The sequence below is a fragment of the Lytechinus variegatus genome, chromosome 16 (genome assembly GCF_018143015.1).
Source record: "Lytechinus variegatus isolate NC3 chromosome 16, Lvar_3.0, whole genome shotgun sequence".
In the NCBI taxonomy this organism is placed as follows: Eukaryota; Metazoa; Echinodermata; class Echinoidea; order Temnopleuroida; family Toxopneustidae; genus Lytechinus; species Lytechinus variegatus.
Window position 1 is genome coordinate 17,769,452 of NC_054755.1, and position 15,897 is coordinate 17,785,348.

The following is a 15,897-nucleotide window of genomic DNA, read 5'->3' on the forward strand; positions in this document are numbered from 1 at the left end:
CTTTAAATTGTCATAACTTTCTTATTTTACATCCAATTTTGATGAAATTTTCAATGTTATGCTTGATGGATTTTTCTCTTTTTATTCAAATCAATTTTTTGTTGGGGTGGACTTGTCCTTGAAATCAAAAATTCATTTTTTCAGGTTCACAGACATGGGCTCCCCATTTAACTTACCAGTAGCTCCGGCAGGTCCTGGATTTCCAGCAGGACCAGGAGTTCCTTGCTCTCCTTTAGGTCCCTGCACTCCAGTATCTCGATAAATGACTTCTCCTTTGTCGCCTGCAGATATTCAAACAAGAAGAAAACCAATTCAATGTAAGTGAGAACAAAAATGTTTGCAAGTCACAAGAATTAATTCCCCTTAGAGGCACAGTGTGCTTAAAGCTAAATGAAAGTAGTTGCAGTAAACACTGATTTCATGAGAAAGTCTGTAAACCAGGCTTTTTTGTCAGTATATCATCGAGGATCTACATGTAGATCTTGTACAGTCACATAAACTTTATGAAATCTTGAAATCTACGCTGAAAAAATTCCACACTGAAGATCACCAACACAGAGAAGGCTATGTGGGACAGTGTATTATTACTGCTTTGAATGTCGGCCCGCCGCTTGACCCGAATCCCGTGCTTATTTGCTAATTTCTCAGCAATTACACAATTTCTTCCAGAATCATTTGGCACATGTTTTTTATTCCTACAAAGAGACACATTGGTGGTTATTTAATTGGATTCTGTAAAAACTCATTTTGAGATCAGTACCATAACTGGCATTCATCTTTAAGAAGAAACTATTTTTGTTTCCTATTTTCATGAATGCCACCAATTACATTTATAGTATGGGCATCATGCATAAGCCATTACCGACGCATGGCCAACCATGCATCAGTTCAATTTGACATGCATCTGGTAATTACTAATGCATGGCTAGCCATGAATTGGTAATTACTTATGCATGGTGTAAAAAAAATTATTTCTGGTCAAAAAATTTCACCATTCTATAAAACAAATAATACACAGGTTTGTTTGTGCATCGGTAGGACTGGTTAGCGTGCGGTAACTATGGAAACAAATCTGAACCCACTCGGCTGCACCTTTTGAGTTGAACAGTTCCAGTTACCTTATGCTCACAAAACCTCTCAATGCACGCACACCTTTGCATCACTTGTATAATAAAGCATTGTTAGAAAGAGAAAATTGTACTGAAAAATTGATACCATTCTCAGTAATTATACACTCCCTTAAGAACAAGCTGTGAAACTTAAACTAATCATTACACATCCTAAATTGGCAATGTCATTAAGACAACATGATCAAGGTTTAAAAAGGCACATTGGCAAATTGGCAACTGAATTGGTTCATTTATAATCAAATTACTCCTGCGTTTTGTCCTTTATTTCAAAGCATGAAATGAATAGAAAATCAATTATTGTTGCCCATTTAAGGCTGTTGTTGTAGGAATTTCACTTCCATATGGTGATGTCAATGCTCTTCTTCCATTATATTTAGTTTATAATTTTCATTATTTCTAAGACAAAATTTTCAAATTTCAACTGTAAAGATATTTATCACTGACCATCATTACTGAAATGCATAGCCCTTTATCAAAATAAAGAATTATACATCTTTATCTGATCAAATCGTTTTTTCAATTTGGAGTGTCCTTTAAAAGATCTCCAGGGCCCTGTCTTACAAACAGTTACGATTGATCCAATCAAGCGTAACTCTATGGAAATCCATCAGTGTCATAATTTTTTCTACAGGAAATTTGCACGCTGTCGTCTATAAACAAAGAGAAGCGCAGTGAATTTTCGAGAAAACAATGAATGCATAAATATACATCATTGCTGGAAATATTTTGAACGAACATGCATGATAGATGTTGACGTTGCTGGCCATCCATAGTTGCGATTGATCAGATCAATCGCGACTCTTTGTAAGACAGGCCCCAGATAACTTTTGTCACACTTTACCTGGGGGTCCATAGTTTCCACGTTCTCCTTTGGGTCCAATGTCTCCCTTTTCTCCAGTCATTCCACGGATACTTGGTCCTTGTGGTCCACGATCTCCTTTTGGCCCCTGATCTCCAGGGTATCCATCATTACCTCGAGGCCCCGGAGGTCCAGGAGGTCCCCTATCGCCCTGTCATCATCAAAGAAGAAATAAATCATATTTGTATTCCTCACCTTTAGGCCTACATTATAAATTTTTTAGTGCTCATGGAACAGTCTCAGTCTCATTTTCTAGACTCCAATTTAATTGATGTTGTTTTGATCTGCAACAAAATATAACAGAGTCTGACTGACTACTGTGTTTTCGACTTTTGGGCTGATCAAACTTCCCTGATTTTTCCCTCATTTGAGGCATTTTCCCTGATTTGAGGTATTTTCTCTCATCATCTTCCCTGATTTTTCCCTGACTGTAAAAAAGTAAAACAATTTTCCCTGATTTCCCTGATGGGCTGGGAACCCTGAATATGGTCCTCAGAATCGAGCTTCATTAGCTATGAACAACACGTGGTCCCTCACCATATCATCAAACATCATCCAACAAAAAAAATACTATATTTAGAATTTAAAGAAATAAATCTCAGAGTGTAGTCCTTTTGAATTCAGACCAACTAAAGAAAAAAGAAATGTAGTTAAATTAAAACAAAAATATGAAATGAAACTAAAATTGAAAATAAGAAGGTATTGTTACTTAACACATATGAAGCTAATAAAGATAATTCATAAAATCAAATACAACACCCATACAAGCCTTTTTTAATGGTAAAAAAATCAAGTAGGATTTGATTACATGTAAATATTGCCATCTAATCTCTGATTGAAATGCTAAGAGAACACATGTTTTCCCCCCAAAAGTAGCATTTGATGTTTGAATTCCATTTTAGATAACTCATTTTGTGATACGCCACAGTGCTCATCATTTTTATCTGAACAGAAACATGGTGTGTACACGTTGGCAGAAAAACTTGACCCAAGACTTACCACTTTGAGCTGTTCTGGGTCACATGCTGGTCCAGGCTCTCCCTTCAGCCCAGTGTCTCCTTTCAGTCCTGGGTCTCCTGGGATACCCATTGGTCCTGGATCCGCAAAGCCTGGCTCTCCTTCAGGACCTGGTTCTCCTTTGTTCCCTGGTCGTCCAGTCGGACCCGGTGGCCCTTGTGGTCCCTGCAATCAAGGGAGATAAACATTCCAATCAGTTCACCCTTTCAACCAGTCAAGTTTAGAGTTCAGGTTGAGTCAATTCAAGCAATTTTTTTTCTTTACGCAAAAATATTAGCAGAATTAATTAGTACTGTACTAAGATTTCTTTAAGAATTTGATCATACAATTTTGTAGATTATGCCCTGGGTAATACCCGGGCCAATTTTCGTCACAATCACGCATTGTAAGGCTGAGAAGAGGCATCAAAATAGTGCTGTCTATTTAGGGTTAAGAACAGGACTAACAATTATTAATGACACACTGTTAATAGGTATCCAAGACTTACATCTTGTCCATCGCGACCAATATTTCCCTGAGGACCTCGGTCTCCTTTAGGCCCGGTTGGTCCAGGATTTCCATTAAAACCAGGTTGGCCGGGCTGTCCTACATCTCCACGCTGTCCTGGATCTCCTTTGGGTCCAATTTCCCCAGAGCGACATGGAGCACAGGGTTCTCCCTTGGGGCCTGAGATTACAAGGGTACAGAGAATCATTCATTCAATATAATACAAGATATCTGAATTGTTCATGGAATCGTATGATGGTACGACTGAAAGGAAATTTGGGTCTATATAACTATTAACTCAGAGCTATATGTTACAAGGTTTGTGAGAATCTGTGGGTCTTACCATCTGGTCCAGAGAGTCCTGGAGGTCCAGGATCTCCCACACTACCAGGCAAACCACGGGGTCCATCACGTCCAGCCTGTCCTTTAGGACCAGGATCTCCAGGTAAACCATCTCCAGGTGGTCCACGAACACCTAGAAGTAATAAAAAATGAACAAAAACAACAGCAATTTAACCTCAGCTGCAATAGACAATTCGTAAACATCAATATTTAGAGGGCACAATATCACATTGGCAGTTGTTTAAAAAAACTGAAGTCAGATGTATAGTCAGTAGTAAGAATGATGATACACCCTAGGAAATTTCAAGCAATATTTGACAATCCACCTCAAAACCAACAGTAAGTCGGCGGGAAAGGTTCGCTGCAAATGGCCAAAAGAGTAATTTGATCTTCAATATAAAGCAAAAATCGAAGAGATAGCTTACCAAAAGAGTTAATACTGTCCAAATTGCAAATTTTAGAGTTCTAAAATGTGTGCACACCTCATGCTTGAATGAACCCAGGGGAGCGTTTCATGAAAGGACTTGTCGGACGTTTTATCCGACAAGTCCCATTTTATCCGACACTTACTATAGTAATAGTGCCTCTCAGCCAATCAGAATCAGGGAAAGATGTCAGATCTGACAACTTGTCAGACAAAAATGTTGATGAAATGGTCCCCAGACTTCAAACATTGTTTTCTCCTTACTTTCTGAAGCTTTTAATTAGTTTCTTCTGCATTCAATCCAAAACTTTTGTGGGTTATTATCAATCAAGTTTGACAAGTTAAACAACATTTTAAAGCTTAGGATGTGCTTTTTAATTTGACTAAAAATCTCAAAAATTCAGTTTGGGTGATTTATTGTTGGTTTTGGGGTGGCTAATCACATATTCCTTACTGTGTCCAATCAACTAAAATCAATATCAAAATTGACCCATGTGATATCATACAATAAACAAAAATAATGCAAGACAGGCATCTAGGCAGCTCATGGATTGTACAGGTCAAAACAGAAATCGTCCATTTTCCAGGCCCAAGCCTACCTTGAGGTCCAGGATCCCCAACTTGTCCAGGCAGTCCGGCTGGTCCATCTGGTCCTGGACGTCCATCCATCCCAGGGAGACCTCGAATTGTCAGTCCAGCCATGCCTTTATCACCTTTAGGTCCATCTCTTCCTGGTAAACCATTAAATCCTTGAGGGCCTGGCATGCCAGGAATACCTGTGGTAAACAAGATAGACCAGCGTGTATTCAAGATGAATGTCAGTTGTAGTAAGGAGTCTAAATTGAGTCCTTTAAGTGACATGGTAGTGAATACTTTTGAAACCCCATCACTTAAATAAGAACTTAAGAGTAAAAGACAGTAGTTGCAGCAAACAATTATTTCATGAGAAAGTCTTTAAAATCAAGGTTAATTGTCATTTCATTTATTTCCATATCCATTTATTTCCATATCATATCCATTTATTTCCATATCAAGGTCAATTGTCAAAATATTGTCATACATCTAGATCTGGTACATCAATGTAAACTTATCTTTTTAAAATCAGGAAATGTTGAGCTCAAAATCGCTAATTCTGATTATCACTAACACAGAAAAGCATACTAGTATGTAGTACACTCACCTGGGTCACCGGGTTCTCCTTTCTCTCCGACACCAATGGGTCCAGGAACTCCTCGGTCTCCAGGTGATCCAGGTGCTCCTGGCTGTCCAGGTAAACCATCATATCCTGAATGGAAGATTGAAGGGATTCAAACAGTAGAAATGATGATGATAAGTACGGCGTGATGGGAAAGGGATAATGATGAGGAGGAGAATGGTGATAGTGGTGGTGGTGATGGTGGTGGTAGTGATGTGTTGGTGGTGGTGGTGGTGACGGCAGCAGTGGTGGTGGTGTTGTGATGGCAGTGGTGATGTGTTAGTGGTGATGGTGGGGGTGATATATTGGTGGTGGTGATATGTTGGTGGTGGTAATAGTGGTGTGGTGTGGTGGTGGAGGTTGTGGTGGTAGTGGTGGTGGTGGAGATTTTGATAAAGTGATGATGATGAAGATGATGATGGGGATTGGGATGGTGGTGGCAATGATGATTGTAGGAGAATGGCGATAGTGGTGGTGGCAGTAGTGATGTGTTGGTGGTGGTGGTGGTGGTGACGGCGGCGGCAGCGGCAGTGGTGGTGATGTGTTAGTGGTGGTGATATGTTGGTGATTATAGTGGTATCTTGGTGGTGGTGGTGGCGGTGGTGGTAGTGATATTTTGGTGGTGTTGGTGGAGGCAGCGACAGAGGTGGTGGTGGTGGTGGTTTTGATAAAGAAAATGATTATGTTGATGGTGATGATGATGCTGATGATGGTGATGATGATAACAATAATGGCGATTACAAATGGTGATAATGATTTTGATGATGATAGTGATAATAATAACAATGATCATAGTAAAAAGGATGATGATGGTAATGATGAAGATGATAATAGTGGTGACATTTATCATGTGACAGTGCTGGCAATAATGAAAAAGTAGGACAATAGTGGCAAATACTGATATATCAGCATAAATCAAACACTATATGGAAGAATTTCACACGTACGTTCAGTCTGACTGCAAGTCATGCATAAATATCAATGCGCAGACCACTGGTCGGTATGCCATTAGGACAAATTAATGAAGTGAAGTACTTACCAGTCCTTCCCTTCTCTCCAGGGTATCCTCTTGGTCCAGGAGGCCCATCACGTCCTGGAGGTCCTGGGAAGCCTTTGGTACCTTTGTCACTTCCTGGTATAGGGGGACCCTGGGGGTGTTTCAAAAAGAGTTCAATGCGACTTTACGAGTTATATTTAAATGCTGCCGCACAGAAGATATGTATCATGTAATCTTATGACAATTACCAAATTGTTTTAAGCAATTATAAACTATAGAAGGGACCTGTTCATTAATCTTGATGGTGTGTCATTTCCCACCCCTAGCTGCTTCCAATATGTAGAACACAGGCATCACCAAAAAGAAAATGCAAAGGGAATTGACAATGGATAGGAGAGTTGTATTCAACTTCCACATAAGGAAGGGTGCTTGGATAGACTGATGCTATTTGGAAGTAATCAAGGAATCCAGTCCAAACCAAGTAGAACCGTCATTGGAACAAAGGGTGTCAGAAAATACTTTTCCTATGTGGACAGACACACATAAGGAAAATCAGTTCATTGCACATTGAAAGGGTATCAGAACTAAAGGTTCAACAAATGCTTTTCCCATGTGGACAGGCAGACATAAGGAAAATGAACCATTCCATTGCAAATTCGACAGGTACAGCAATAAATCATGTTAAACAGTATTTTTTTAGCGCAATCTATCCGTAAAAAAACATTCAAAGGCGAGAGCTCCGCAATATGTCACACATTATACACAAAGTTGCTGGAAAAGGTGGGTCTATAATTTAGATTTAGAGGTCTCGATGTTGTTACAATCACAAAGTTAAATTGGTATATTGGTAAAGAATTCCTCGTAAGTTTTCAAAAAAAGGTTTAAAGGGGAAGTTCACCCTGAAGAAAACTTTGTTGTAAAAATAGCAGAAAAATAGTAAAAAATATTGGTTAAGGTGTGAGGAAAATCCGTTAAAGAGTAAGAAAGTTATTAGAGTTCAAAGTTTTGGATTTGTGACGTCATAAACGAGCAGCTGCCCCATGTGTTATGTAATATAAAATGCATGAATTTCAAATTTTGTATGGTTCCTGATGACTTAATTTTGTTTTCTATTCATGATCGGGTGTGAAATGATTTGTCTATTGATATACAAAAGGTACAGTGAAAACCATTTTCAATTTTCTGAGAAAATGACATTTCATTGATTTTTTACCATTCGCTATGTAAGAATGCTGCTCGCATATGACGTCACAAATCAAATAATTGAAATTCTAATAACTTTTTAATTATTTGATGAATTTTTCTCAAACCTTCAGCAATATGTTTATTATTTTTTCTGCTATTTTTACAATAAACTTTTTGTCGGGGTGAACTTCCCCTTTAATCAAGTGCTCTTCCTATGTAAGACAACCAGACATAAAAAAACAAATGAACCAGTCAGTGGCACGTTGGAAGGGTATGGGAACTAGAGGTTCCACAAATTCTTTCCTACATGGACAGGCAGATATAGGGAAAACAAACCAGTCTATTGCAAACTAAACAGTAAATAAATCAATGTTTCATGAATGGGAACAGGACAAAAGCAAGGGCAAGGGCAAGCATTATTTTAGACATATGTTTACTACAGATATATATATATATATATATATATATATATATACAGAGCTGCCAACCTGAACCAGAACATTTCAGTATTTTCAAGGCTGAAAAAAAGTATTTTGGTGAGAAAATTTGTATTTTCACAGGAATACCATAGGACAACACATAGACTTAAACTTTAGAAATCAGCATTTTGCATGAAACCATCAGTATTCTTCTCTATTTTCAGTACTAAATACGGAAAATCAGCACTACTTGGCAGCTCTGATATATATATATATATATATATATCCACTTGGTAAGGGGTCGGTTGAGGTTTCCATAAAGTGCTCAATGCCAGGGCATCAACAAAAGATCAGAAATAATATCAAAGTACCGCCACAGACACCGGCCAAGATCCCCCAGAAAACCAATCAGGTGTGACGACCCATCGCAGCATGAAGACTCAACCAAGTCGTCAAACCATCAGTCTGCCTGAAGATCACCGAAAGCGTGAAACGACGGTAGTGGACGGAACTGATCAAGGTATGAATATATATATATATATATATGAACAAGTAGACATCAGTGTAACTTCTTACACTACAGATCTGTTTCGTAGGAACAGCAAGAACGCTGCTCCCATTCTTCAGGTACAAAGTGAAGTGATTTAGTGTAGGTTATACAAGTTCATTTGTGAGAAGTTCATGAAAGACTCTGACTAGGGAGGCATGACGACACCTTGCCGACATAGGACCAAACACCTCCTGTGTAACATCAATAATAGACTTAATCCGATTCGACACCATAGATTACTTTAATCCACCGAACTGTCAATAATACCTCTGTAATCCATTGTGTATTGGTTATGCCTCTCACAAATGTATAATAATATTAATAACAAAATATATGAGCAGAGGAAAAAAAGGTCTTACCGGTGGTCCTGGTGGCCCAACTCTTCCTTTAGGACCTGTATCTCCCTTTGGACCCTGTAAAGATTGATAATACAAGCAAATCAAAAGATAATTTCTTGATTTTGTGCATCTCTTTCAATTTAAATTATCATTTTAATGCCAACTTATGCCAAAGCACAAACAAAAGTGTGCAAGCCTATAAAGGAGAGTGAAATTTCTCAGCCAATAAAAAAAAAAAAAAAAAACATCACAGGCCCGTTTGGGGTTATGTCTATGTATGTGTGTCATTAAGTTAAGTTGTTTTATTTTGTATATGATTATATTGTTGTATGTGCTTTTTAAAGAAGCGAATAAAGAATTATTATTATTATGTGGGATGAATAGACTGTAAACTCTAGTTACTATTATACACACAAATTATTACTTTCATTTCGAACTTCAAAATTGCTGTAATGTGTATCTTGTACTTTATCCACCCTTTATAATGCAAGGAATAAAAAAAAGGGTTTCACTATATAATAATAACCTGGGGTGGTGTTCTGAGATCAATTTTATCTCAGATAAAATAAAATATTTTATCTCTGTTAATATCAGTGAGATAAAATACCCTTAAAATCTCTCAGAATCGGTATTCTGAGAACAATTTTATCTTCATTTTATCTCTATAAGACACACCTATTTTTTAATCAATATCCAATAAGAAATACGCTTTTATAGCTCTCTCATGCCACTCAACCAATGGAAATCAATTCAGCCAAGATGTGGCAAAGGAGTGAGATTACGTGTCTTTACAGAGATTTCTTTTTAACAATAATGAAAAAATACTCTCATTTTTTTAAAGTCTATCGCATCTTTTCAAGCATCATTTCAAGCAGGGGTGTGAGTGGTCACAAAACAAAAAGCTGAAAAAAGCTGAAGAGTGTTGAAAAAGTCTGAAAAAGAAAGACCTCTCATACTTTTTGCAAAAAGGAAAGCCAAAAATAAGCTGAAAATCAAAACAAACAAAAATCTCAAATCAGATATATGTAATATTGGAGCGCGATTTGTCCAAAGGACATAGAGCAATTTAAATTGATTATGCACTATATAAGAACCAATTTATCATTATTATTTATTAGATAAAAATCTGAACTCTCACACCCCTGATTAAGTCGGTCTTTAACCACTTGACTGCGTAGCACGTAATATTACGTGCTGGGCAAGCGCACTATCTGTGTGAGGCACGTAATATTACGTGCTTGACCTATCTTCTGTTTGAGGCGTCAGCACTGCGCTGTTAATACCCCTATGATGAAAACAGCATGTGTATATCAAATTTCAGACTATGGAAACCACATGGCACTATTCCACAAAAGTTATCAAAACTTTTGCAGTGATTTATAAATGTTTGTATTCACTTTGCCATAGTGAAAGTGTACGACGCTCAGTTCAAAATGGCAGTGAATTAGAAGGATTTTGACGAAACTTTTGACGATAGGAGTGCGAAATTTAGTGAAAGATCCGAGTCAGAAGGGGAGTATGATTTTTTAATGGATATTGGAAATAGTGATGAGGGAAGTGATGTGATTATTTAGAAATTTTCCCCCAAGTTGCTGTCGGTTGTAGTCCCAAATAGATTTAACTTGTTAGTCCCATTCAGTAGCACCAGGAGGGTCAGTGCGCATTACAGCCTATAGCAGTCAAGCGGTTAATTCACTCATATAATACAAATATATCAGGCTTTGAGAATGTATAGTTGAATCATCTGAGTAATAATGCATGCTGTGTTAGCACATTGTTAGGGCTAACAACGTTTGTGTGCGGTCTGTGCAGATCTAAAGCTCATAGAAATATCGGAACCTTCAAGAAATACTCACCGTTAGCCCATTGAATCCAGGCGGTCCAGAGGTTCCTTGTTCACCCTTGGCTCCTTTTTCTCCGGGATTGCCGTTGATGCCATTCTTACCTGGCTTGCCCTGTCAAAAATTGAAATCATTATTGAAATCATGAAATTTGAAAGCACTAAATTAATCATAAAAATATAACACCATAGTATACATTAGGCATGGTTTCTGCATACTTGTACGTGTACATATTTTTCGTAACTCATTTTATGAGCTCTGTGGAAAAGCAGGGTAGTGACCAATGGAATCGAAAGATAAATCACAAAACACTGCAATAAATCACAGTTTTTTTTATCTTATCTTCATAATAATAATGTTCTAATCCTTTGAATAGACCAATCTCACCCCCAAACAAAGGATTCACCAACTTGTAATAAAGTAAAGAAAAACAACGATCTGATTGTTTTAAAAACATATCATATTAACACTGTGATTTGATTCAAAGCCAATGTATTACTTGCGTACATTTTGCAATGGCACATACGGTATCTACTTAATACAAACATTGAACATACATGTTCACACATTACATATACAGTTTATGCACAATTGCAAAGGAATTTATGTACACACACTGTACACAAATTGTACAGACACTGTGTGATGTATACATGCAAACAATACAAATAATGTATATTCAATGTTTACACTACATACCTGAATGCACACACATGACTGTAATCAAAACTTTTATACAACATACACACTCTGTGCACAAATTATTCACACAAGTACAAACAAATTTTACACATGTACATAAAAGGGATGCTCAAAGCTGAATATGTTTATGTTCCAATAAGAGTGTAAAATTCAAATCAGATTGCAAATAACAAAGCTACTGAATTTTAACATTTTGCATTATTCTGGTGAAATAGTCTTGATGCATATCTTCCTGAATATTCATTAGGTGGGCTGATGATGTCATATCCTCACTTGTTTGTTTTTTTAATACATGAAATTAGGTTTTTTTTTCAAAAATTTTCTACCATGAACTCAAACAATTGGATTGACAACTGATTTGCATTAGTTATTTATTGCCACAACTCATATCATCATGATGGAGACACATCATTTACACATGCATGAAAAAATGAAACATTTATGATTTCATGTAATAACATAAGAAAAAGGAATGTGGGAATGTGACATCATCAGGCCGCCAAATGAATATTCATAATGACGTGCAATATAACTGTTTTAGACTTTAAAATTTTAAAATTCAAAACTTTAAAATTCAATAACTTTGTTATTTGTTATCCAATTTTGATGAAATTTTGCTCTATTTATTGAGGTATGAGGTAAATATTCTCAGCCCACAGCATCCCTTCAATCACACGGTATACATAGTTTTTCATATACACAAAATTTACACAATTCTAAAGACAGTTTTCAAATACTGTAACGTGTAAGCACAATTTAACACAAATGTAAAGAATAGAACATAACATTTTAATGAACGGAACATGTTTCGAGGTGTCGCACCTCATCCTCAGCCTGAAAATTATTAACAGAGTCATTGGTATTTATACAGTTAGGACATCAAGTAAAAATTTCAAGAATGTAGTTCCACAGGATTACAAGGTATGAATTCAATTGTTCGATTGAATTGTTCAATTCAAGCACAATTTACTTTAACTGGATAAATATAAAACACACATACACATTCCATCACCTACACACACACATACAGCACTTTCTCCGCTCCCTTTGGAGTACATGTATAAGCACTTACCCTAACACCCTGAGGACCGGGTGATCCCTTCTGTCCTTTTTCACCAGAAAGCCCTTGGGGACCCTGAAATACAAACAAAATATTTAAGATTTAACAAGCAAGCTCGGGCTTTCAATATTCCATCACAAAATGTAAAATACAACTAGCACATCAATGATGTGGAGCTCATCCGGCATCTCGCGATGAAATTTTACACTATTCTTAATTTCAGAAACAGGATTGAAATTGATGAAGAAATGACATAGAACAAGCATTTTTGTGATTTATGAATGAATTTTGTAGCATATCTAATGAGTTTCAAAATTCTGTGTTGATGTTTTGTATCCCCACATAGAGTAGTATCATATAAAGCAAAGAAAGTTTAAAGGAGAATGAAACCCTTGGAAGAAGATAGCTTGTGTGAAAACAGAAAAAATCAAAGAAACAGATCGATGAAAGTTTGAGAAAAATCAGAAAAATAATGAGAAAGTTATGGGCATTTGAATATTTTGATCACTAATGCTATGGAGATAGCAAATTGGCAATGCGACAAAGATGTGTGATGTCACTTGTGAACAACTCTCCCCATTACTTTAGTATATATTTCATTCAAATTGCCTCTTTTATCACATCCATAGATCATGTGTTCTTTCTATATGAGGGCATGTAGTACAGATTTTTAAAGAATACATCATGGATAAAGAGTTTGTATAACTATAAGAAAAAGCAAAAAGAGACATTTTGAGGGTATTTTATAGTCCATCACAGGGAAAGTTGTTCACATGTGACATCACACATCCTTGTCCTATTGCCAATATGAGGATCTCCATAGCATTAGTGATTGCAATATTCAAATGCTCATAACTTTCTTGTTATTTGTCCGATTTTTCTCAAACTTTCTTTGTTCTTATTCTTTGATTTTTATGTTTTGACACAAGCCTACTTGTTTCAAAGGTTTCATTCCCCTTTCAACAAATGAAGGACACACAAATAGCATTACCATCATATGTTGGTGATTTTACTTATATCTAGAAAACATAATTTTATAACATGCGCGCCGTGTGGTTGCGTCATTGTCTAGTGATTCTGAAACTCGCCTTTCAAACAGAGGGTCATGGGTTTAAATCCTAGCCATGGCATGTTTTCCTTCAGCAAAAAATTTCACCAAACTGTGCTGCACTCGACCCAGGTGAGGTCAATGGGTACCGGCAGGAAGCAATTCCTCAAAAAGCTGTGCGCACCAGAATCGGTAGACCTGCATAGGAGCGCCTTAAGCACCTACATGTAGTAAGTGGATACGTGCACTATACAAATCCTATATTATTATTATTATTATTATTATTATTATTATTATTATTTTATTATTATTGTTATTATGATTATTATTATCATTACTATCATTATTATCATTATCATTATTATTATTATTAACTTCTGCATTTACTTATATTTGAAAATATTCTGTTGATTCATATTAACCCCCAAAGTATTAATGATAGTATATTTTTTCATGATTTGTATTTTTATAATTCTATTTTGATACTGTTATGTTTTATGTTGAATTCACCTCTTGCTGCGAACAGTCTTTGAATAAAATACCATTATTATTATTATTATTATTATTATTATTATTATCATTATTATCATTATTATTATTATTATAATCATTATTATTATTATCATTATTATTTTTACATGACTAACCTTCATTCCAACTTCCCCTTTGTATCCTCTAGGTCCTGGTTGTCCCGGCTCTCCCTGTAATACAAGGAAATTAATAAAAATCACTCAGTGAAAAAAGAAATTAACCCACTGGTGAACTGGCTAATCCCAGCACAAAGCCAAAGGGAAGCAAACATTTCAGCAATCAACAGATTAAGGGACACAAAATAAGTGGAATAAATTAATTCTTACTATTCCAACAAAGCGAATTGATTGATGCTGATGCAATGTTTGCTTTCCAAGTCCAAACTTGCATTTTTAATTTAAAAATTGAAAACCAAATTGGGGTGATGATTTCTCAATGAATTTTACATCAGGCTACTAAAGAAAACATTATTCCCCATAGCTGTATAATTCAGTGTTCGGACTGTATTTCAGATTTCATCAGAATAATTTTAAGCAAACATTAAAGTAGTATGGTTAATGTCCAAAATTTATTTCTTACTCCTTGCCAAATGTTAAAAATGAATTTTGCGATATTTTCTTTTTCAGAATGTCTGAAAAAACATCAAATTTCACAGAATAATTTTAGTCTTACATATAAATTTATACAATTTCTATATATTTATACATACAGGGTACAAATATTAAGCAATTCAAATAAAATAATCTATGCAAATATGACAAAACACAAAATATTATTACAAGATGCATGCAGATATAGAGACACACAAATTACTGAACATAAAAACTGCACAAAATCCACTCAGTCACTCGCACACCCACGACCACATGCAATACAAACACATCAACGGACTGGCACAGTAATTACAAGGCAAAAAAATGAGTGAATTCAACATCCAGAGATACAGAGATATCATTTATCATTTTGAATGGTACTGCCAAAGTATGCTTTATCCTTATCAGATCAACAATCAAGAAAAAAAGGTTGCAAAGCAAGGACAAAGAGACAAACAGCCTCCTCATTCTCAGACTGAGCTTTTTACCATGCTTTGTTCCAGCAAACTCTCTGTATATAGGATATAGGATGTGGTTACACTTCGTAATTCCGAAGGTTCGTAATTCCGAAACTTCGTTAATCCGAAAAGGAAATGAGAGTCATAATTCCGAAGGTTCGTTAGTCCGAAAACGAAATGATGTTCGTAATTCCAAAGGTTCGTTAATCCGAAAACGAAATGAGGTTCATAATTCCAAAGGCTTGTTTGTCCGAAAACGAAATTAACAACGAACGTCATTTCGTTTTCAGATAAACGAACCTCATTTCGCTTTCAGATCAACGAACCTTCGGAACAACGAATCTCATTTCATTTTCAGATTGTCAAACCTTCGGAACAACAAACCTCATTTCGCTTTCAGATTAACGAACCTTTGGAATAACGAAGCTTCGGAATTACGAATGTATACGATAGGATGTAGCATACACATACATAAACCCAAACACACTTCATGAGATGACAGTTAACATCTGCAAACTTTGTTGTACGTTTCCTTATTTCTATCTTTCAGAAACATTTGATTTCTTTCATTGCAATTTCTATCGATAAAATAATTAGGCCCTGAAACCATAACAATTTTTATTTTATTTTTTTATGATTAAAAAAAATCTTATACTTCTGACTTGTGATATTTTCTTTTCACTATATTTTGCAATGAAATAAATATTGATTTAGAGATTTGA

At 36.0% G+C, this 15,897-nt stretch overlaps 1 protein-coding gene across 2 annotated transcripts in view; it reads right to left on the reverse strand.

The window, feature by feature from the left end:
* Positions 1-15,897, reverse strand: part of LOC121429627 (collagen alpha-5(IV) chain-like) — a 76,023-nt gene that overhangs the window by 24,549 nt on the left and 35,577 nt on the right. For both annotated transcript variants that reach the window (XM_041626764.1, XM_041626763.1), the window contains exons 10-21: positions 14,241-14,294; positions 12,558-12,620; positions 10,799-10,897; positions 8,964-9,017; positions 6,493-6,601; positions 5,439-5,543; positions 4,858-5,034; positions 3,836-3,967; positions 3,494-3,672; positions 2,989-3,171; positions 1,972-2,140; positions 177-281 (exon numbers count right to left, since the gene is read on the reverse strand). In XM_041626764.1, the coding sequence (XP_041482698.1) occupies positions 177-281; positions 1,972-2,140; positions 2,989-3,171; positions 3,494-3,672; positions 3,836-3,967; positions 4,858-5,034; positions 5,439-5,543; positions 6,493-6,601; positions 8,964-9,017; positions 10,799-10,897; positions 12,558-12,620; positions 14,241-14,294 (1,429 nt within the window). The remainder of the gene's footprint in view (positions 1-176; positions 282-1,971; positions 2,141-2,988; positions 3,172-3,493; positions 3,673-3,835; positions 3,968-4,857; positions 5,035-5,438; positions 5,544-6,492; positions 6,602-8,963; positions 9,018-10,798; positions 10,898-12,557; positions 12,621-14,240; positions 14,295-15,897) is intronic.